At 34.4% G+C, this 25,546-nt stretch overlaps 1 protein-coding gene across 1 annotated transcript; it reads right to left on the bottom strand.

Annotated features, from left to right (window-relative positions):
• Positions 1-19,154: 19,154 nt before the first annotated feature.
• On the bottom strand, positions 19,155-23,028 carry BAG6 (BCL-2-associated athanogene 6). Its single transcript, XM_079032431.1, has 3 exons — positions 22,875-23,028; positions 20,777-22,313; positions 19,155-20,658 (listed from the first exon to the last, which is right to left on the bottom strand). The coding sequence occupies exons 2-3, from the start codon at positions 22,247-22,249 to the stop codon at positions 19,225-19,227; spliced, it is 2,907 nt and encodes a 968-aa protein (XP_078888557.1). The 5' UTR covers positions 22,250-22,313; positions 22,875-23,028; the 3' UTR covers positions 19,155-19,224.
• Positions 23,029-25,546: the final 2,518 nt, after the last annotated feature.

Below are 25,546 nucleotides of genomic sequence, written 5' to 3'. Positions count from 1 at the left end.
AAGATTGATTTGTCATGATTTACTAAAGATTAGTAAATATGATTATACTCATGAAGTTAAGTATAATTCTGTAACATTGGAAAGGTTACAATGTATGACAAAACAAATGAGAAGAATCAAATTAGGCAGAAAGATAAAAGTTTCTCAAATCTGAAAGGATGGGAGAGTACTTTAGTATCATATTTCATGATCATCTTAATGATTATGAAACCATATCACAAATTCATACTCTAAGGACGTCTTAGTGCATTGTTATGGCTAAGAAGAGAGGTCATGAATTGTTGGATTGGTTAAAATCAAGAAGATGATTCATACTTCGTTCCAAAACAATTCTTACAGTCATACTCCAAGATTGTAACCTTGAGTGACATAAAGGAAGATTTATTAACACTAGTCAAATGTAAGAGTAAAATGTTTTCTATTCTTGTACATTTAAGATTGGTAAGTTGTGATGTCTTGGATGAGACAAAGACCAACTAATAAAACCAATTGTGTGAAGTGTTAGTCTTGATAAGAATCCGCACTGTCCCTTGAATATTTGTTTTGTCAAGGAATGGTTCTTGACAGGGGAAACTTATATGTTAAGGGGACAGTGGGAGCCTTAAAGATCCTGAAAGAGTTTCAAGATTTAATCAAGAGTAAAACCTGTAATTTATCACTAGCACACGACTTAAGGTTTGCAACCTATCGTGTTGACATAATTCTTATTTTTGTACCTACTTCAAATAAGTTGAATTTGCATGTGAGTTATCAGAGTTCAACTTGGAATCATTGGTGGGCCTTGTGCTACCAAGGTGACAAGAAACTAAGACTGAACAAGTTTAATCCATGTAAGGCTAAATTTGTCACTAACCTTATCTTGTGATTATGGTTTTGACAAATTCACATGGATAGGAACTCATACACTATAAAATCTAAGTGTCATAAGGTTTCTCTCCGATTCATGAAAATGATGGTGAGGAAACGCTTTCACTAAGTAGATTTTACGTAGATATCAATTGTGTTATTTGCATTTTCAAAAGTCGTTAGTGGAGCGCGTGTGGTTAACCGGCACACTAACATGGACTTATGAGAAATGGCAAATGCCTAAGCAATTAAGACTATGATTACGGTATCCCTTTTCATAGTTCTGAAAATTGTTTAGACACACATGTGAGCTATCTAAGAAAGGGTGTATGAATCTAACTTTCAGAAGTCCAATAGATTTCTGGAAATATGTCAGAGCTAGTGGGAGCATAAGTGTTATGCTGATAATCATCATGTTAGTGGGAGCATGATTATTACGTTTAGTGTTGCAAGTTAGCAATGTTAATTATAGAAAACAAAGTTTCAATTCGTGAAGTTGCAGGGGTGAAAAGTTGTTTTGCTATAATTAAGGGAGAGGAAATTATACTTCATTTCAATTCTAAAGCTTAGATTGAGATTTTAATCATCTTTAGTCAAGAATATATATATGAATTTTATGTTGGAATGGTTCAACTTGAAGAAATTCTATATAAATTGCATTTTCAAAGTTTGATTATGATTACGGCATCCCTCTTCATAGTTAAATTTTGAAAACATGGCAAATAAAAAATATTGTAGCAAAAGACTTGTCTAGTATCATGTCTTTATGTCAAACATCATGAATCGTGTCCCATATGCTTCGGATATAGGATCGATTGCATGTGCTATAATATTCATCTTTTCTAAATTTTCCAAATGCTTAAGGCATTGAGAAGGGAAAAGTCTAGAACTGGATATGACTAAAGTGATTAAGCAATTGTCGAGGACAATATGAGGTTCGCCAAAGATTGGTTGCTCAGGGAAAGTTGGAAGTATGATGTAAGTTGTCGAAAAGGACCATATTGACATATTCCGAAAAGAAGTAACTCTTGTTCGGAAGTGATAGTCAAAATGGGACTATGGAAATGTCTCCATAGGTGGAAGTTATTCAATCTATGTAAGATTAGAAAACCTTAATGCAAGAAGGATGTTCAAAGCAATGTACTTTGAATATGAGACTTCCGTTCCATAGAAGTTGACCTTCTTTGGAATACTCTATAGTGACTGGTGACAAGGTTTTGGTGACTTTGTGCATAATCATTACAAGAGGAACATTGCATAAAAGTTTAAAATCTAACAGATTTTTTGGTAAATGATAGGAATCGGGGATTCTCACATTTACAATAAGGATTTAGGATTGTGAAATGAGTATCAATGGAATCATGTTCAATTGATCTACATCACAATATAAGGATCATAGACAAACATAGTGTGCATACTTGGAGTATGGCATAACTATTGTTTAGAAAAACAAAGTGTACATGCTAGGAGCATGGGACGACTGTTGTTTTTTATTCAAGTCTTAAGTTGATTGTTTGAAACATTATACAATGAATAATGTGTAATCAATATGGTGATAAATAAAAGGTGGTTCTATTTATATTCAAAAGGGTTCTGAGACCATATTGGATTCGATTATTATTGTGTTTCACTTTGCATGTTTTGACTTCCAAAATAGCTAGGTTATTCTTTCCGAATGACTAAGTTATTTAAACACTCCACAATCGTTCATATGTTGGAAGTAGGTATGAATCAAGACTGTCATGAATCGAGTTTGTAGATGGCTAAATGGGTTTAGTCATAGCAATGGTTGCTACAACATTCATGAGTGCTCATAAGTTATGAGTATTGGAATAAACCCACGCTCACTTGTATCACTTAATGGAATTTATCTCGAGTGATCGTGAGACGGTAATATCATATAAATCTTCAAACCTAGAGATATGAGTTGTTACCTATGAGTTGGTTGTGCATTGATTGCACGTAAATGCATCAGTAACTTGATGTTATAAAACGTGCCTTTGTGTACAATTCAACAAGTAGTAGAACAAGCATATGAGTCGAAGTTTATCTGTTCCTTCTAGAAATAGAAGCGATATTTGGGCCCCTCGATGATTTTGTTGTGACCTATGTACCGGCCGGTCAGAACTAAATTGATGTGTTCGATTAAGTTCTTTGTCAAACAAATCGAAAATCGGGAAACAAACTGTTGGACAATAAGTACGACGTTGTTCCATGTATTTGTCCGGTTGATATCATGAGAACAGAGGATTATATGATCACTTATCTAAAATGGCGCTTCATAGTTCAACAGAGTTTTCGAGAGCTATGATTGCTGGTTGGTTCCTGAAGTAACATACGCAAATATAGTTATTAGACTTATCCAAGTGGGAGTCTGTTGGATAAGGTGTCTAAGTCCATAACTTATTTGGTATATACTTGACCCGACCCGGCATGGTCCATTTGGGTTGCACTTCACCCGAACTATTTATGGATAATTTTATGAGAGTTATACACATATGTTTATAAATATATTATAAGTTATAATATATTAATATGAAGTCATGTTATTTAATTAGTCTTAGTCTTAAATTAATTATGAATTAATTTAGAGATTAAAAGGAAGAGTGATTAGATTGTGGGCTATTGGTTTTATATAGTGTGGGCTAACACTCATTTGTTAATGGGCTAGGCTTGTATGGAAGTCCATGGAGGATCCATGGAGCTTTTAACCCATGGATCCTTGGAAAAGGAAAGGTCATGGGTTATTAGGGTTTCACCCTAATCATGTACACTATATAAGCATGCTTATGTTGCATGAAATAGCCACTAGTGACACTAGTGTGTGTGCTTGTGTGTGGCCGAAAATTACAAGTGTGTGTACATCTCTCTAAAGTTTTCCAAGTGTTTGTGGTGATTTGTGATTTCCATTTGAGGCATTCACACTATTGGTGCTTGGCTCTCAAACACCAAAGGAATCAAACTCATTAAAAGGTATGTAATCTCATCTAATTCTTTTATGTTTAAAAGTACCCCATGCCATGTTAGATAGCTTATGAACCTTGGAAAATTATTATTTTGCATGTATTTAGACAAACATAGATCCAAGGTTTATTAGGGTTGCATGCACACTTAGGAAGTGTTAGATTGCTCAAAACCCAACAGAGTTACCTTCCAGTAGTGGTGGGTCTACGGCCACAATGCCGGCCCACCAGTAGGAGTTGTATGTAGATGATTGTCTCTGTGATATTCATCTAGGGATTACTACTACCTGTGTTATGCGATTTGCTAGTATGATATGATGCTATGTGCTTGTGACAGTAGGGGAGATAGTCCCCAAGATATCCGGTCGGTAGGGCCGAAGGGGTTGTCATATCCAGCCATGCTAGATAGATTCTGATATTATGATACATGTTATGTGGTAGTAGTAGATGGGAGGAATAGTTCCCAGTATCCGGTCGAGAGGACCGAAGGGGAGGCCAGCACCCAGATATGCTAGGCAGTATCCGGTCGAGAGGACCGAAGGGGAGGCCAACACCCAGATATGCTAGGCAGTATCCGGTCGAGAGGACCGAAGGGGTAGGTCGGGCACCCAGATATGCCTTACAATTTATGTATGTTATGTGATTATATGGTATGTGGTACAGTGGGGGAACTCACTAAGCTTCGTGCTTACAGTTTTCAGTTTTGGTTTCAGGTACCTCTTCGACTAAGGGAAAGGAGCCGGCGCGGTAACAGCATATCACACACACTCTTGTTTCCGCAAGTTATGAGTTTATTCTGGGATTGATACTCTAATGTTTTGGTTGTTTACATGTTGTGGATTTCAAATTTGGGTTTTTGATGTGAAATGGTTTAATTAAACAATGTTTTAATCATTAATGTTTTCTAAGTAATGTTTTAAAAACGAAATTTTTGGACGTGAAAATTGGGTCGTTACAAACCATGTATTGATTGCCTAATAAACTTTTTTTAATATGATATGTTAAAAAGAATATAAATAAATCTATATAGTTGTAGAAGGCTATGTAAAATGGTTTTTTTTCAGAAGTTGAAATTCGTTTTGTCATATTTGAGAAATTGTATCTCGTTTCTACTACCATATACACAAATTTAACTACGATCCTAAAAGAAATTTGGCATCTATGAATCTATAACAACATCTTCTAACATGTACGAGTCTTCTAGTATGATAATTTTGAAACGACCTTTTTAAAAGTTATGTTAGAGTCCTTTACTACCATCTTCACGACACTTGAGTGTTGCTAGTGTGGTAAGTAAATATGTGAGCTGACATTTAGAGTTTTGATCTGAGTATTTGTGTGCTTTGTGCCAATTTAGATAACTTGTTCTACTTAACCACCCATCATTGAAGAAACCAAAGGGAAATCATCTAAGAAATCAAGGACATATAAAAACTAGATAGAGATGAAAATTAAGGACAACTAAAGACATGACTTGTGATCAATGTTTTAAAAACCGGTTTTTTAGTTGAACCGGTATGATGACCGGTTCCCGATTCAACCGGTTCGAACGCCGGGTCAACCGGTTTTTTATAATTTTCATCTTTATTTTTTGTTTTCGTACACATACGTATATAAATCATGAATTTGATGTTTACAAGTTCAAACATTAAAAATACACATAAAAATAAGTTGTAGATGCATCCAAATACATTAAAATAACGCATAACTATAAGTTTTAGTGTTTTACATCAATCCATATACGTCAAAAAGAAAATAAAGTATAATACCGAAACAAAATATAATTTTAGATGAACATAAACACATCAAAAAACTTAATGACATTTATCATATGTTTTTATGTAGAAAAAACTAAATAGATTTGAAAAAAAAAATCATTAAAGTTCATTATGCAAATGGTTATTTTTTATGTGTTTTTATTCGGGTCAACCGGTTTATTTTAACCGGTTCAGGTTTTCCTAAAAACAGACCGGTTCAATCCGTTCAGAAATCAACATAAAACCAATGATAGTTGAACGATCCCCTCCCCTGGTTCCCCGTCCAACCGACCAATTCAAACCGGTTTGTAAAACATTGCTTGTGATCAAGGTACGTGATGAGTGTTAGCTTATATTTTCTTTTTGCACTTTCATAATGAAAGGCCTAACGATTGAGGATTCTGTATAGGATGTTTAAAGACAAAACTGCAAAATTGGTCCTTGTGGTATGCAAAAAACTTTGGATAGGGTTCAAAAAGTTTTCGACTTACATGAAAAGTCCAGAATCAAGAATTTTCTGTGGTTTAGGTCCAAAAATACTTGAAATGACCGTTTTGCCATTTTTATTTGTTTTTTTTTATATATTTTTCATATTTATTTTAATACTTAAATTAAAAATGAAAAGAAAAAAATTGGCCCCACTACCCCACCTATGTCGTACCATCCCTTCTCTCTCTCTCTCTCTCTCTCTCTCTCTCTATCTATCTAACCTAACCCAAATGCCTATTCGATCTTCATCTTCGAAAATGTCTTTGACGAGACCAAGCCATCTTCCGCCTCTAGCCAAGCCTCCATCGGCGACAGCTACTCAACATCGTGTTCCGACTTCTTCATCCAATCGACACCCAAATTCTTCTGCAACTCTTTTTGTGACAGACATGGTAGCCACTCTAATGGGTTGCTTGCACCCAATTTTACCCTTGGTGGTGTACCATGCTTCTGCTAGATACAGAGTCGCCTGAGTTGTCTTCCCGGAACCCATTTCTCCGATCACCACAAGAACCTGGTTGTCATGTAGAACTTGGAGTCAAATTTTTTATTTTCAGTTTGTAGATTTTTAGAGTTTGTATATGTCCTTGGAGGGAAAGTTTTGACTGTGACATCCCCATTTTCACGGCCAAAAAAGACCGATGTTGTTTATGCTTTATAAAAATCAGAGTACTTCATTTTATAAAAATGTTGCGGAATTTGTTCCCAGAAAAACATGGTAAATACGTTATTAAAACATTTTCGAAGAAACGTATTTATTTCATTTTAAAACGTTTGGGATGTCATCGTTAATACAGAAACATAAGCATAAACAGAACTTACAATTATTTACACTAGTGATCTACATCTCTTTAAATCTCTCAGTGTAATGTCACTTCATATCAACACCTGTGATATAAATAAACTGAGTGGGTCAGGTTGGGAAACCTGGTGAGTACATAGGGTTTTCAACCCACAATAATATAATTATTATGTTTAAACAATCAAACAATCAACCCAATTACCCCTCCCCATTATCTTCTTTATTCTTAAGGATCTACCCTTAGAATCAGCTATTTCTCATTCATTCATTCCTAAGGATCATCCTAAGGAAACAACATGAAGTCCATTGTTGCCAATGACACATTGGTCAAGCGCAGCTGCTAATATTGTCACTTAGGCTCAGCTGCCAGAATTAGGACATTTTCTATGAGGCGCTTCTGCCGGTATTGACCTTTAAACACTACTGTCATGGTCATAAGGCTCCCTATTAGGCGCAGCTGCCGATACTATCCTTGGAGCGCAGCTGCTAGGACGTTTACCGTAGATCTAAATCATCTACGGGTTGTGGCGCAGCTGCCAGTGCTCATCTATAGGGTACTAGGTCCACTGCTGCCAATGTATACCTATAGGGCACTAGGTCCGTACTACTAATGTTCCTCTATTTCAGCTTTTATCCATCATCATTCATCTACCCATGTTTTACCCAACATATCTTGTAGATATAAAATACTTTATACAGTTTACATCATTTAAAACATGTATAAAAATCTTTCACCAGCATAGACAGCAAGTATTTAGACAATATGCACACATAGCATGTAAATTTATAATAAAATACTTCATATCTATGTGTAAGATGAAAGTAACTATGCACTCACAACACGTAATATATATTAAATACTTCATATCTATGTGTAAGATGAAAGTAACTATGCACTCACCTGATTAGGTGGTGATTCCGAACTCAGACAGCACTTCGTTATCTCAAAACAATTTTCCTCGACAAAACCTAGTATCAATACCACGAGGGTTTAGTTTTTAACGTTAACCACGACTAATTAATAGTCTAGCTATTATTACTATTATATAAGCGTTAAATAACACTCAATATAACTCATAATAATAGCCCAAATAATTATTTTAAGGTCCTAATAATGTTACTATAATTAAATAAAATCTATATTAAATATAGTATAGGCGTAGCTCACTTACAGCGAGTTTTTATTAAAAACCGGGCTTCGCTGGAGCAGCGTTTCCAAGCCGAAAGCTTTTCTTCTCGGAGTCGTCGGGCGCTCCGGGGCTTTCTTCTCGTGCTAGGGAGGTTCCGTAGACTTGGGAGGGGTTTAGGGAGGCTAGAGAGAAGTTAGAGAGAGAAAGAGAGGCTTATGGTGTGAAGAAAATATGAGGAGTTCACCCTTGTATTTATAGGAGTTTTATAGTAAAGTAGTCTCTAAGCTTCGTCCGTAACTTTTGCATACGAGCTCCGTTTTTGTCTGTCTTTTTACCGTTGATTTCCTATTAATGAGATCTTCAACTTTCATTTAGACCTCGTTGGCTAATTCTCATTCTATCTCGGATTTACAAAACTGTATCGAATTCGCCGCGCTCGAAAAGTAGGGACTAAGCTTCATCCATAACTTTTGCATACGAGCTCTATTATCGACGTTCTTTATATCCACGCGTTGGTATTTACGAGTACTACAACTTTCATTTAGATCCCGTCGGCTAAAAATCGACCGATCTAAAATTCAGATTTCGGGCTGTGCACTGCTATGCTAAATCTTAGAAAAATCATAACTTCCTCATACGAAGTCAGATTTGGGCGTTCTTTTTATTGATGTTCTTAGTTTAACATATTCTACGACTTTCGTTTAGATCGCTAAGGCTAAATCTCGCTCTATCATAAATTCACTATTTACGTTTCCCGGTATCGTGCCGGTTCCGTCGCGAAACTTCAACGGGTCATAACTTCTTCGTTATAACTCGGTTTTCGGCGTTCTTTATATGTACGAAAACCTTGTAACATACTCTACAACTTGATTAAGATTATTTATTCTAAATAATCTTTTGTCGAAAAGTCGTTTTCGACCCCTATTGCCTCTAATTTGACTAGCCCAGATTTGCGGGCGTTACAATTATCTCCCCCTTAGGATGATTACGTCCCGGAATCATCAATGAAACAGGGTCGTATAATGACTCCATACGTCATCTCTTCATCCTAGGTAATAATTATAACTTCTACATTCCTTCAATTCTATCTCTTAAACTCATTGACTGTAAGAGTACTCGATCGTGCACCTGCTCTCTACCTCAGGTTAGACTCCAAATTATGACCTTCAAGTCACAATCTCGATCCTTGCTGGATACGGACTTGAGATAAGTTCTTTTATTACTACTATAGATCGATGTGTCATATTCTAATGACCTATCATCGTATGTTGCAACACTTAGACTTAGGTCTCTTAGAGTTAAATTCTAAAACAGACTATGCCTTCCTTCATGTTCTAATGTGATATAATCACACTTTAACATTAGGCATTTCTAGCCACCAACTTCTTTAACAACGAGTGCGATACTTCTATTGATCGCTTTGATTTCAACCGTTTGGTTTAAGTCAGACGCTACATCAAACTTGGTTCTCTGAACCACACAACATACTCATCGTAGTCGGACTCGATTCGATATGACCACTAGGGTCGGAATATCAACAATCTTCTTAGTCATTACCGAAACGATGGTAACAACACACTTGAATAAAACGAAATCAATTACTAGCTTCTTGGTAACCTTGTGACTTTCCCTGATCCAAGTGTGAGTCATGTGCTTCCGGTAGTATAGGCCTCTACTACCATCCACACCTACTCATACCCGTCCCAAGTATTGTCTCGCAGTTTTCCAAGTCACCATACAAGAAAATCACATAACAGTTTAACACATAAAATATCAAAACGAAGGTTTTATATTATTCCTTAAAATGTTTACATAGGTGTTCAAGTTCACCCTAAACTATGCCCCTAACAGGCTACATCGCGAGGTACTATCTACACGATTACTCCATAACTCGATCCTTGGATGTCAAGCGTTAACTCCTGAATCTTCGCATTGTCATCTGCTTCGTCAAGAATCATTTGAAATGTTCTCGCCTTTTGCTTTGGCGGCACATATGGCTTTGTAGCCCCCCTCTCTCTTTGGGTAGTCTTGCTTTCCTTTTTGGACCTTGAAGATCCTTCAAACTTCCGCTTCTCTCCTGACTTATCTTTTTCTAGACCATTTTCTCTTACCTGGGCCTCTACGTTCTTAGCTACCCTAACAGCTGTTTTCAAGGTAGTTGCCATTTTGACCATTGGGCCAAAGTCAGTGGGCAGTCCGTTAGCAAACCTATCAATCTTGGAGAGTTTAGAAGGCACCAAGTAGGGGAATAGCTTCATCCTCTTGGTGAATGCGGTGGCATACTCATCAACACTCATCTTCCCTTTCTTCAGGTTCTGAAACTCGTTGTTTAGGTCTATCAGATCTATCTCCGAGCAGTACTGCATTTTCAACTGTTCCAAGAACTCTTCCCATGACATCCTTAAGGCTTCTCCTCGTGGCATCGTATCTGCCAATAGCTTCCACCAGCTCAAGACTCCAGTTTTCAGTTGTCTTACGGCGAAGACATTCTTCTGTTTCTCGCTACAGTCGCAGCTCTCAAACACCATTTCCATCTCGGAGATCCAATCCATAATCTCAACAGGCTTTGGGCTTCCTGAGAGACTTGGTGGTTTCGCACCCATGAAATTCTTGTACATTCGCCCATCCTTGTCGTTTCTCCTCTCCAGGCCATCTTGAGTCCCCACTTGACTCACTTGGCGACTGTAGTTCCCTTCCTCCGATTGCTCGGGAATCAGCTCGGGTTGCTCATTGGGCATAGTAGGTTCGTCCCTATTCGACATCCTCCTCATTTCTTCCCTTTATTCAGTTCGCATAGCCCGAATCATGGCTTGAACTCTAGCCATCGTGACTGGCTCAGGTGCAACTTCTTCTACAACAGGTATTTGCTGAACCACTAGGGGTTGGTTCCTATTCTCATTTGCATTCACGTTTCCGCTACGGGTCCTTGCCATCTTGATCTATACACCGAATAAGGTGAATCTAGACCTTTACTTAGGATTGACGTTTAAATCATCCTTATCACTCCGAAACGTTTACATGCTAGTTCTAATATCGTAGTCGTACGTTTAGAATCCTAAACATATAAGGTTTCCAGATCCGGTCGGCAACAGACCATAGATCCGAATAAATAACAGCATATAAGGCATAAAGCATTTAGCACATAAAAGCATTTTAGGCATAATTCCTAAAATAAGCTAGTGCTCACACCTCACAATCATCGCTTAGCATTCTAAGTTTAAGTCTAGAAATAAATCCATATTCCTAGTTCGCTTAAACTAATGCTCTGATACCAACTGTGACATCCCCATTTTCACGGCCAAAAAAGACCGATGTTGTTTATGCTTTATAAAAATTAGAGTACTTCATTTTATAAAAATGTTGCGGAATTTGTTCCCAGAAAAACATGGTAAATACGTTATTAAAACATTTTCGAAGAAACGTATTTATTTCATTTTAAAACGTTTGGGATGTCATCGTTAATACAGAAACATAAGCATAAACAGAACTTACAATTATTTACACTAGTGATCTACATCTCTTTAAATCTCTCAGTGTAATGTCACTTCATATCAACACCTGTGATATAAATAAACTGAGTGGGTCAGGTTGGGAAACCTGGTGAGTACATAGGGTTTTCAACCCACAATAATATAATTATTATGTTTAAACAATCAAACAATCAACCCAATTACCCCTCCCCATTATCTTCTTTATTCTTAAGGATCTACCCTTAGAATCAGCTATTTCTCATTCATTCATTCCTAAGGATCATCCTAAGGAAACAACATGAAGTCCATTGTTGCCAATGACACATTGGTCAAGCGCAGCTGCTAATATTGTCACTTAGGCTCAGCTGCCAGAATTAGGACATTTTCTATGAGGCGCTTCTGCCGGTATTGACCTTTAAACACTACTGTCATGGTCATAAGGCTCCCTATTAGGCGCAGCTGCCGATACTATCCTTGGAGCGCAGCTGCTAGGACGTTTACCGTAGATCTAAATCATCTACGGGTTGTGGCGCAGCTGCCAGTGCTCATCTATAGGGTACTAGGTCCACTGCTGCCAATGTATACCTATAGGGCACTAGGTCCGTACTACTAATGTTCCTCTATTTCAGCTTTTATCCATCATCATTCATCTACCCATGTTTTACCCAACATATCTTGTAGATATAAAATACTTTATACAGTTTACATCATTTAAAACATGTATAAAAATCTTTCACCAGCATAGACAGCAAGTATTTAGACAATATGCACACATAGCATGTAAATTTATAATAAAATACTTCATATCTATGTGTAAGATGAAAGTAACTATGCACTCACAACACGTAATATATATTAAATACTTCATATCTATGTGTAAGATGAAAGTAACTATGCACTCACCTGATTAGGTGGTGATTCCGAACTCAGACAGCACTTCGTTATCTCAAAACAATTTTCCTCGACAAAACCTAGTATCAATACCACGAGGGTTTAGTTTTTAACGTTAACCACGACTAATTAATAGTCTAGCTATTATTACTATTATATAAGCGTTAAATAACACTCAATATAACTCATAATAATAGCCCAAATAATTATTTTAAGGTCCTAATAATGTTACTATAATTAAATAAAATCTATATTAAATATAGTATAGGCGTAGCTCACTTACAGCGAGTTTTTATTAAAAACCGGGCTTCGCTGGAGCAGCGTTTCCAAGCCGAAAGCTTTTCTTCTCGGAGTCGTCGGGCGCTCCGGGGCTTTCTTCTCGTGCTAGGGAGGTTCCGTAGACTTGGGAGGGGTTTAGGGAGGCTAGAGAGAAGTTAGAGAGAGAAAGAGAGGCTTATGGTGTGAAGAAAATATGAGGAGTTCACCCTTGTATTTATAGGAGTTTTATAGTAAAGTAGTCTCTAAGCTTCGTCCGTAACTTTTGCATACGAGCTCCGTTTTTGTCTGTCTTTTTACCGTTGATTTCCTATTAATGAGATCTTCAACTTTCATTTAGACCTCGTTGGCTAATTCTCATTCTATCTCGGATTTACAAAACTGTATCGAATTCGCCGCGCTCGAAAAGTAGGGACTAAGCTTCATCCATAACTTTTGCATACGAGCTCTATTATCGACGTTCTTTATATCCACGCGTTGGTATTTACGAGTACTACAACTTTCATTTAGATCCCGTCGGCTAAAAATCGACCGATCTAAAATTCAGATTTCGGGCTGTGCACTGCTATGCTAAATCTTAGAAAAATCATAACTTCCTCATACGAAGTCAGATTTGGGCGTTCTTTTTATTGATGTTCTTAGTTTAACATATTCTACGACTTTCGTTTAGATCGCTAAGGCTAAATCTCGCTCTATCATAAATTCACTATTTACGTTTCCCGGTATCGTGCCGGTTCCGTCGCGAAACTTCAACGGGTCATAACTTCTTCGTTATAACTCGGTTTTCGGCGTTCTTTATATGTACGAAAACCTTGTAACATACTCTACAACTTGATTAAGATTATTTATTCTAAATAATCTTTTGTCGAAAAGTCGTTTTCGACCCCTATTGCCTCTAATTTGACTAGCCCAGATTTGCGGGCGTTACATTGACCCTAGACTAAAAGTCAATATTTTAACATCATTGGAACGAAGGCGGTGGAAGGAGAGCTTCATATGCGAAGTCTATCAGGTCCGGTGAAAGGGCTTTAGGGTTTTTAGAAGCGGTCATTGGGGTAAGTGATGGTTTTAGGTTTGATACTCTTAAGTGTTCTTGATGTTTTATTTTGATTTCAAAATGGGTTTGATGGTGAACGAAGATGAAGGATTCGAGATGATGATTATGTGTTGTTTATTTGAAGAGGAGGCCTTGAAATGTTAAAAACTGCACTAATTTTGAGGGTTATTGACATAAAAGCCCATAAATTTACACAAAATGTTCGGTTATGTCCCAAGTCGATTTTTTGTTGCGTTAATGCCTTAAATATTGGAAAAATTCTTCATTTTTGCCCCCTGACCGGTTTTTACCCTCAACAGCCGGTTACCCAAGCTAGGTGGCGTTGACCGGGCCCATTCATGCTGACGTGGAGCTTAGGTGGCTGCCATGTCAACTGCTAAATCATTTAACTAAAAATTATTAAATTAGGAATAAGAAATGGGGCTAAAAGGATTTGAACTTGGGTCTCCTCCGTATATTGCAAACGCCTAACCATCAAGCTGCCTATATTTTTTTCTATGTTTGTTGTGCTATTAATTATATCATGATGACATTGGTTTATTGGAAACTAAAACAAAGTTTACAAGGTTTAAACTTCCAACCCAAGCAAGCATATTTACCAGCTGAAAGATTATAATCAAATTATATATATCGTTGCAACATTTTGTTATTATTATTATTATTATTATTTATGAAATTGTACATATATTTTTAAATAAGTTTTAAATGTAAAAATATATTTTAAAGGTAAAAAATAAGCTTTACATGTATATAATATATTTTTAAAGGTAGTTATATATTTAAAAAGTGTTTTCATTTATTTAAAAAAGTATTTAAACATTTAACAAAGTATTTATACATTTGAAAGCTTACGTATACCTTCAAGTATGATTTTTTTTTTTATATATTTTTTAAAATGAAATTATATCTTATATTTTTAAATGAAAGTACCGATATAAATATGTTTAAAAACGTGTTATATACGTATTTACACTTTTTTACATATAAAAATATCATATATGTATTTATATATATAAAGAGTTATAAAAATAATAACTAGATTATGACCCGCGTTAAACGCGGAAGAACGTATAAAAAAATCATATAAAATTATAAAAAGTCGACACAATAAAAAAAATGATAAAGTAACCTAAAAAAATTAATATCATTAAACAAAATAAAACATTAGTTGAAGATTAAAATATATTTCTACCTGGCACGGTCACTATCTCAAAATCTAATTGAAATGAAAATACTTCTTGAGAAACGATGTGCCGGAACAACATACTTAATCGTACATCCTTTAGACAATAAGATGTAAACCATATATGATGGATGAGTGATCTTGTGCATCATTACTTTTATTGCTTGAAGTGTAATCCATTATTGATTTGATAAATTGAAGTGATTTGATAACTCGAATTGACAATTAGTAAGCAAACATCATGTAATAGCTGTCTTTCAATATGTGTCAAGTAAAAAAATTGATATTGTATACACAAAAAGAATAAAATCACTAACCTTGTGTATTTCTCGGTATTTTGATTCCGATATTAGAGAGCTTTGATGTTCACAGTGAATAACAGTAATCGTTAAGGAAGTCATATACAATATATACAACAGAAGTTTAAAGACAATTTTGGAAATTATTACCCGTATATTATAGATGTCAACAAAATTGTTTCTATACTTAATTTCAAAGGATGCATAAATAGATTATATATTATTTACTATTAAATCAACCTAAAAGTATAATAAGATCATACCAAAATATTTTAAAATTATATCAAAATTAATCCGATTCTTATAACATAATATTTAAAAAAATCATAATCATCTCTAATATATAAAATTGATATTTTCGTAATTAGTATCAAATCCAAAGATAATTAACTTCGATTTTGTTAAAATTAATTAAAATTAAAATTTAATATACATCTAAAAAATTATACCAAAAATATTCAACATCATACCAAAATTAATAAAGATTTTATAATATTTTCATTAAAATAAAAAAATGATATCATACCATATTTAGATAAAATCTTAACATATCTTTCAAATTATAATTATATAATATCGATAAAATAAAAGTTATATCATTTAAAAATTCGTTTTTCTAAATGTTAATAAAATTTTAAAATAACCAATAGATTAAACGTAATTTCATCTTTAGTTATAACTAATTGTAATAACTAAGTTTACACCAAAATTCTAATTTGACACTATGTTTATTTTTATCTCAAATTTGACACTGCGTTTTTCAATTTTTTACAATTCTGATAATTTGACCGTTCAACCCGATTGGCTGTTGACGTGACATGATGACGTGATGACATGTCAAAATTGAATTTATTTCCCACAAAATACACTAAGTTATTGTTTTTTTTTTTGAAATTTTGACACTACATGGAATTTTTTTTTTAGTTTTGACACTCTGCATTTTTGTTCCAAATCGAACATCATTTTATCCAATTTTATTCAATGTTGACCATTTTCCATTTGAAATCATATAAATATATTTTTATTACATTTTAAACCATATAAATATATATATATTTTTTTTTTAAAACCCACATTTTTATTTAAATAAAAGTTTTTTTCTATTATTATTTTTACATTCAAAGCATAATGTTATGCATAAATATGCATTACTTATATCATGAGAACCAAACTAACCATAAACTTCGAATAAAATGCAAAAATTTCACAGGTTGCAAACCTGACATATGAGCCTTGATCGAATAGCCAAATAGCTAAAAATGTCTCTAATCATATTTTTATAATTTTAGATTAAAACCTTTTGCTATTTCAGATTAACAAAAATAATTCCTTGAAGATCGAATCTCGCACAAACCAAAAAATAAAACTTTTTTGTTTTATAAAGACGTATACACAAATAGCATAGTACTTTGCTATAAATAAAAAAAATGAAAAAAAAACTATAAACCATACACTTGCACCAAAAGCCAAGAAAATTATCAAATTTTCACAAAGGAATCTGAAACTAACCAAATCAGTCAGCAAAAATGACCCAAAACAAAGGATTAATGTGTGTTATTGTATAAAAATTAACGAAAATGTCCCTATACTGTTTCCTAATAGATCGATATACTCCATCACAATCAGTTTATGCCATAATTCTATTGTAAATTGAATGACAAGAAACAAATAAATGTTCCTAATTCTCAATAAATAATAAGGAATGAGAGCTGATTAACGATTTTCAATAAATAATTAGAAAATAAGAGGTGTGATTTTATATTAAATTCAAATAATTGTCAAAAATAGATGAATTAGATGCATATTTAATGAGATTTGATTAAATGATGGTTTTGAACATTATAAGAGTCAACGATTTTAAATGATTTAAAGATATTATTTCCTTAATAAACATTTTAATCATAAATGTCGGAATCCAAAAAAATAATTATTTCCTTAATCAACATTTGAAAGGATTTAAAAAAATCCTATTAACATTGATGACATCATCAAATTGATCTAAAGGTGGAAAACTATAAGGAAAAGCCAATCAACAGACCTGATTTTTGAAGATGATGTAATCAGGTTTCTTTTTTAATATATATAGAGATTAAAAATAACATAATTATTGATATGCTTATTTAATGAGTTTTTTTAAAAAAGAAAAACTAATCAGGTTTAAATTTTGAAGCCAAAAACTATAAATAATGGAATTAAATTATGAACAATATTAATTAGGGTTAATGATGACATAGATCGTCAAAAGATGTCTTGAAGGAGATGCTTGCTTCAGTTTGCAGATATTTGTGTGAAGCCAAAGCAAAGGTGTGATAATTAGAGATGCAAGGAAGAGGCAATACGCAAATTCTAAGAATACATGAGAAAAAGGAACCACGTTATGGTGCTACATTCTGTTATGAACACACAAAACATCAATTGAAGCACAACCATTAACATGAGGAAGAAGAGGATTAGGAAATTCTGGTTTAAGAGAAAAAATAGAGGAGAAAGATGGGGGCGGTTATTCATGTTTTTGGCCAGATTTATGGAGAAACCGATGTCTCATATATAAATAAAATGATATGCTTTAATTGATAACATAATTGCTGATTTTAAAGATTCTATAATTAAATGTGAAATATATTTTCAAAAGTATGAATAGATTCTATAATTAAAGATTCTATAATTTAATGTAATTTGTGTTTGAAATGTAATTGGTAAATTTAAAGATTCTATAATTAAATGTTTGAACTCTATGTTGAGAAGATGATGTCATCAATTTGATCTAATGGTGAAAATCATATGATTGAAATACAATCAAGGGCCTTGATTGCTTCATTGGTGAATTAAAGGTTCTCTTTTAATAATATTTAGATATTATAATACGCATTTATACTTTTTTACATATAAAAATATCATATACGTATTTATACTATTTTACATATAATAATAATAATAAGAATAATAATAATAATAATAATATTATTATTATTATTATTATTATTATTATTATTATTAATCTTAATATTACAAATATTATTATTATTAATCTTAATATTATTATTATTATTATTATTAATATTAACATTAGTAAACTTTTGAATAGAATACATTAAATACATTATTTCAGACAATAATAACCAAAAAACATTACAACTTAGTTGTTAAGCTTGTTGTTTGCATAGTGGGAGGCGCAGGTTCGAAACCTGTCATCTTCAATTGTCTATTTATTTTTTGGTGGGAGCAAAACAACATTGATGACTCAGCTCCAAGGTAACAACTCGTCAAAGTCAAACAAAGGTAACCGGCTCTTGAAGGTAAAAATCGACCATGGGGCAAAAATGAACAATTTTACGGTATTTGAGGCATTAACGCACCAAAAAATCGACTTGGGACATAACCGAACATTTTGTGTGAATTTGGGGGGTTTTATGTCAAAAACCCCTAATTTTGATGATAATGTATCAAAGATTTAATCAAATTAATTTTTATTTTTTATTTTGTGAAGATTGTAACTTAGTTGAACTGTAATGGAGATTCTAGCTCGGTTTTCTCTTTTTCATTAGATCGGTGATCAAAATTCATATGGATTAAGTTGGGTTTTATGTTCATATATGAGTTTAAGTTTTGATATGTAGGTGACGACTGACGAAGAAGAAGATGAGAAATAGAGTCAAAGAGAGAGCTAGGGAGAATGTGGGGTACGGAGGAGACTGGATAGGTGTAGGTGGGGTGGGATTTTCTTTTTACTTTTTTTTATATAATTGATTAAATACTAAAATAAATAAATAAAATGTAAAAAAAATAAATGATAAGAGTAATATAATCTTTTTAAATTTCTTATGGACCAAATTCACATGACATTTCTAATTTTAGAACAAAATTCACAGGAAATTCTTGATATGGGCATCTAAGAGGTGCATTTAGATGCAGTTTATTTTTCATATTATTTTTGAAATGTCTAAACCACTTGTGAGTTGTGATGCTAGACATCCTAATGTACATAAAAATATAAAGAAAAAAAAAGTTTATTCATTTGTAACGATCACATATCTTACACGACAAATATACTTGTAACAACTTTACACTACGCACACTTCTTCAACAAGGGAGCCACGTGGCCTCCTGTTGGACCTTTTGACTTTCTTTTTCTTTTTTGACAGTTTCTTCTCCAAATCTTTCACTCTCCCTGTAAGCTCCTTTATCACACTCACTTGTTCATTCCCCGCTTTCATCAGCTCCTCCACTAACACCCTCAGCCTCTCGTTCTCCTCCACTATCTTCGTGTCACCGCCACCACTCGAACCATGGCTTCCTGCGGCAGACGATGGCGGAGCTCCTCCAACATCCTCCATTAAAACCACCTCCTTAGAGCCGCCATCAACATCATCCACCATTGGAGCTACTTCCAGGTCAACATCTTCTTTACCCATCTCCATCGTCTCCACCGTGCTTACATCCGTTTCCACCTCCACTGTGGCGGTGGTTAGGTCTTCCATAGTATCCACGTTTTGTAAAATTAGGGCTTCTCTCTGATCGGACTTCTCTTCTTCCACCGGCGGCTCGATCTCCTCCACCATCTCAAGCTGTTCGCCGGAGAGCTCTATCATGCTCTGTTTCCCTTCCGGTTCCACATGTGGCTCCAGATTGATATCACGAGCTTCTGTGCCGCCGTCACACTCTATGGTTTCAATACATGTACCAGATTCCGAATGTGCCTGATCCTGATCGGAGTTCTCTTGGATGATGTCATCTACAGGCCGCTGGGCCGCCACCGCCGTCTGAACTTGGTTATTTTTAAGCTCGCCGGTGATCTGTTCCGCCAATTGTTCCGGCTTCATATCGTGTACAGGATCTGCAACTTTGACTTCATGATTGTCGCCGTCATGCTCACGTAGATCGGATTCCATGGTTTCAACACTGATTCCAGATACCGATTGTGGCTGATACGACTTTTCTTGGATGACATCATCATCTACAGGCCGCTCGGTCTTCACCGCCATCTGAATTTGGTCGCTATTAACATCGCCGGTGGTCTGGTCAACCAGTTGCTCCGGCGTCATGTCGTGTACAGAATCTGTAACTTCGACTTCATGATTCTCAAGATCTAACCTCACGGCTTCATCGTTGCTACCAGATTGAGCTTGAATGTAGTCATCGTTAAGCTTGCCGGAGATGTGTTCAACCAGATGATCCGGCTTCATATCGTGTATAGGATCTGCAGCTTCGACTTCATGAGCTTTGTTACGAGATTGAGCTTGTTCCCGATCAATGGAATCATCTACAGGCTGCTCCGGTTCCACCAATGTCGTAATCTGATCGTTATTAAGCTCGCCGGTGTTTTCTGCATTATGCGATTCTACTTGTGGCTCAAGAGCACCATCATCTTCTTGAGATTCTGTAGCTTCACTTAGGGTTTCAGATTTTACAAATGTTAACGAATCAAGCTTTTCCTGTAAACCGACAAGCTCTTTTGCCACCGATTTCCGAATATCTCTCACAATCGGATGCAGACCCTAATGAATCGCATATAAAAAATAAAAAAAAAATAAAAAAAAAAAAAAAAAAAAAACGGAATTATGATTCCAGCAGAAAAAAAATTACAATTGAGAGGATGAAGAAATGAAGGTGTACCTGAATGGTGTCTAGCTTCAGGAGAAGACTCATTATGGTCTCTCCGATGATCAATTTTTGCTTGTCATCCATGGATGACTCCAGATCCTGAATACGATTTCTCAGCTCAACCACCTGTTTTCCAACTTGAGCAATTTGCCTTAGTTTTATCAACGGCTGCGATTTCCTCACTTCAAAACCACGATACACAGACTGTATCATCACCACTGCTTCATTTTCAGACAAATTTTTCCTTTTCTCCACTTTTGAAGCTTCAACTTCACTCGATCGATCTTGTTCCACTCCTTTTTCACTGCAAGAATCAACAACACTATCTTTTTCAACTTTCTTGCTATCGTTCTTCAAGTCTTCTGATGACTGTGTTTGTTGTTTAAAAGATTTTGAATCTTCAGTTGTTGATACTTTTGATCTTTCTTTATCACCAGGAGGACTAGGTGATCGCGATGAACTCTTCTTCTTTCTTGGAAGAGGATCAATTCGTAAGCAAACAGGAGGCAGTTTTGATGCCTTCTCCTCTTTTGTCCCCAATTGTTTCACCGGAATCGCCTTTTGAACACCATGTTTACTACTCTTTTCAGATTCAGCCTCATCGTTTTTCCTTGTCTTCTCATCAGCATTTTGATTGTCCTCCTTCATGCCCTTATTTCCCACTTCATTATTCTTAGGAGGCAACCAAAATATAGGAAAAGGGAAAGATTCTTGGGGTATTTCACCATTTCCTCCTTGCTTGGAAGCTTCAATCGGCTTTAAAACAGGATTATAGGAATGATTCTCTTTCTCATTTGCAATTTTTTTCCTTGTCTCTTCATCAAGATTGTGATTGTCCTCCTTCATGTCCTTATTTCCCACTTCATTATTCCTAGAAGGCAACCAAAATATAGGAAAAGGGAATGATTCTTGGGGTATTTCACCATTTCCTCGTTGTTTTGAAGGTTGAATAGTCTTTAAAACAGGCTCATGGGAATGATTCTCTTTCTCATTTGCATTTTTTGATTCGGTGGTGTTCATGTAGCTAGGAGGGACCCACATGATTGGATAAGGGGAGTCCTTCAAGAATGTTTTCTTTTCAACTTCTGGCTCCTCTTGTCCAATGTTTGACTTTTTCTCGCATCCAGAGCAATGATGAGTAGTAGTAGTAGGGGTATTTTTGTCATAATCGTATCTTGGCTGCTCCATAGAATAATGTGGTGGTGGAACAGTGTAAGCAGGGTGAGCTCCGGGAAAAGGAGGGTAGAATCCATGGGTGTGAAATGGTGGTGGGTGGTGAGGGTAAGGGTAAGGGGAAGGGTAACTGTACGGACAACCGAAATAGCTATGGTTGCAACATGAGTGATAACCCTGTGGGATTGGATAAGAATGGTGGCTAGCATAAGGCCAGGGGTAATATGGTAAATTCATACCATGATCCATCTCTATGGGTCTTGGCTTAGTGTGATAGGGGTATGAATCCGTCCGTGGGTATGCAGGATACATTATCACGGGATTTGATGAAAAAGTATGACTCGCAGATTGAAGAAATTACAATAGGAAAAAACACCTGAAACCAACAACCAAAGAAAACCACAGATCTAATTAAAACTCTCAAGAAACCATTGAACTCCATACATGAAACAATATAAACCAAAATCGACGAGTATTTAATCGAAAAGTACAAGTTTAGATTTACAAAAATTATCCGGATGAAATCATGAAAGTATAATAAAAAACAAAATATTCCAGAAATAATACCACTACATAACGAATTAACGATCACAATCAATGTCCATAACATATTACATTTAATGTGAGATTAGTGTGATAGATTAAAACAAACAGAACCATATAAAACGATCACGACCTCCAATTTCCAAAACAAAATCAGAAAATGAGGTTAAAAACAACAATATATCCCACTATATCGATTAAAATACAATTTTCGCAAAAAATATGCTCCATGAAATCAGAGTAATAGACTATAACAAACATTTCTACAGTAGAACGAAATTGGGAAAGGAGATCAAAAAAACAATTATACTACAAAATAATGATCTCACAATTCGATTTGCAGCTACAAAAACCACTACAGTGAAATTAAGAAGAAGAGGACAAGTAGACTTACAGTAACAGCAGATCCAAACAAAGCTCCACCAATCGATTCCACAAATCCTAATAACTCCGATATCAGTTCGATCTCGATCCACCAACCCAATGAAAGCTCTAGAATGTGCTTGTGCTTCTCGCTTGTAGTTTGCTCTGTTTCAATTCGTTTCTGTGAGATGTAAATATCCATCGGAGCAATATTTATATTGTCGTCTCTCGTTATGGTTGTCTACTGGTTTCCAGATTTTTCTCGCGCCTCTTTACCAACGGAATTCTCCAGACATTTCTCGCGTCGTTTCACGTGTATATCACTAAAGTCTACAGAACAAAATTGCAAAAATCTTTTTTAGTCCAAAATATTTTGTATTTAACAAAATAAGAATTTTATTAGGGTTTTGATCATGACCAATTTGTCCTTCACACACACACACACACACACACATATATATATATATATATATATATATATATATATATATATATATATATATATATATATATATATATATATATATATAGGGAAAGGTTATATGGAAAATAAAGAATTAAGGCAACACATGTTGGAACCAATAAAAAAATGACAACACATCACTTTAGAATAACTACATAAATAACTTTCATAATACATTGCTTATGAATAAAAAAATGGACACGTGCCACTTGATCATTGGTTCTAGCATATGTTGCCCTAATTAATCATTTTCCATTGAACCTAAACCTATATATATATATATATATATATATATATATATATATATATATATATATATATATATATATATATAGTTAGGTTCAAATGTTTTCACTATCTATTGTGTACATGTATGATTGATTCTGGACCAATCATTTTAGTTATTTTAAGAAAGTAATTAATGTATATTAAATGATGAAGATGTAATCAATTATCCATTATATCTTCAACATGTAATATGCATTAATTACTTTCTTAAAATAACGAAAATGATTGGTCCAGAATCAGTCATACATACACACAATAGATAGTGAAAACAAAATAACCTAACCCTATATATATATATATATATATATATATATATATATATATATATATATATATATATATATATATAAACGAACTCAACAAACTGTTTGTGAACCGTTTGATGGAAAACTTGTTTATGTTTGTTTATTTATTAAATAAACGAACATGAACAATTACCTTGTTCATTCAATTATGTTCGTGAAGTTTCGTTTATGTTGTTCGTTTACATTTATTTATGTTTGTTCATATAAGTTTTTTTTATTTTTATGTTCATATATGTTCAATGATGTTTGTTTATTTTTGTTCATTTATGTTCCTTTAGCTTGTTCACAAACATAAACGAACGAACATGAATAAGAAAATTCGTTCATTTATTTATTCGTGTTTGTTCATTTGTTCGGCTAACGTAAACCAATGAACATGAACAAGCCCCCGTTTGGTTCGTTTATAGCCCTAACAACACTCATCCATATCTCTCTCTCTCTCTCTCTCTCTCTCTTATTTGCTGTCGGACCACCATCGCTGTAACAATTAGTAAAAATAGGTCAAAGTTCGTCAGTCAAACCACCGTAAACACAATTTTAAAAGGGCCTATTGTTTAGTATTTTATGATGTTAAAAAATTGAATTATTTGACTCAAAGTTGCACAAAGAATACTTTACGTATCTCTAATTGGCGTCAAACGATAGAAAACAGAACGGTATTAGTAAAAATAAGTATCATTTAATGCGCAAAAATAAAAATTTTACATTAAGTATATGTGACATCCTCATTTTCTCAGCCAGAAAAGACCGATTTTTGTTTACGCTTTATAAAAATCAGAGTACCTTTTTTAATAAAAATGTTGCGGAATTTGTTCCCAGTAAAACATGATAAATACGTTATCAAAGCATTTCCGAAGAAAAATATTTTTATTCATTTTAAAACATTTGGGATGTCATTGTCAATACAGAAACACAAACATAAACAGAACTTACATTCATTATCAATAGTGATTTACATCTCCTTAATCTCTCAGTGTAATGTGACATCGTAACAACACCTGTGATATAAATAAACTGAGTGGGTCAGGTTAGGAAACCTGGTGAGTACATAGGGTTTTCAACCCACAATAATATAATTATTATGTTTAAACAATCAAACAATCAACCCAATTACTCATCCCCATTATCTTATTTACTCTTAAGGATCTATCCTAAGAGTCATCTATCATGCATTCGTTTATTCTGAGGTCCCTTGCTTCCAGGGTTATAGGAATGACACTAAATCCATAGCTGTCAATGCTCGTTCGTAAAGCACTAATTCCATAGCTTCTATAGTTTATTCATCGGGTACTAAATCCATAGCTACCAGTGTTTATCTAATAGGTACTAAGTTCATAGCTACCAATCCCTAACAGGTACTAAGTCCATAGCTACCAGTGTTTGTCCAATAGGCACTAAGTCCATAGTTGCCGATGTTTATTAGGCACTAAGTCTATAGTTGTCAATGTTTACTCACATCATCTTTTATCTCTCATCATTCATCTACCCATGTCATACCTAACATATTCGTATATATAAAATGCGTATACAGTTTAAATCATTTAAAACATATATAAAACGTTCATCCAGCATAGACAGCAAGTATTAAGATAATATGCACACATAGCACGTAGTTTATATAAAATACTTCATATCTATGTGTAAGAT

This window comes from Lactuca serriola, chromosome 3 (assembly GCF_051521515.1).
Source record: "Lactuca serriola cultivar US96UC23 chromosome 3, Lser_US96UC23_V15, whole genome shotgun sequence".
NCBI lineage: Eukaryota > Viridiplantae > Streptophyta > Magnoliopsida > Asterales > Asteraceae > Lactuca > Lactuca serriola.
This window is presented reverse-complemented; position numbering and strand designations above follow the sequence as displayed.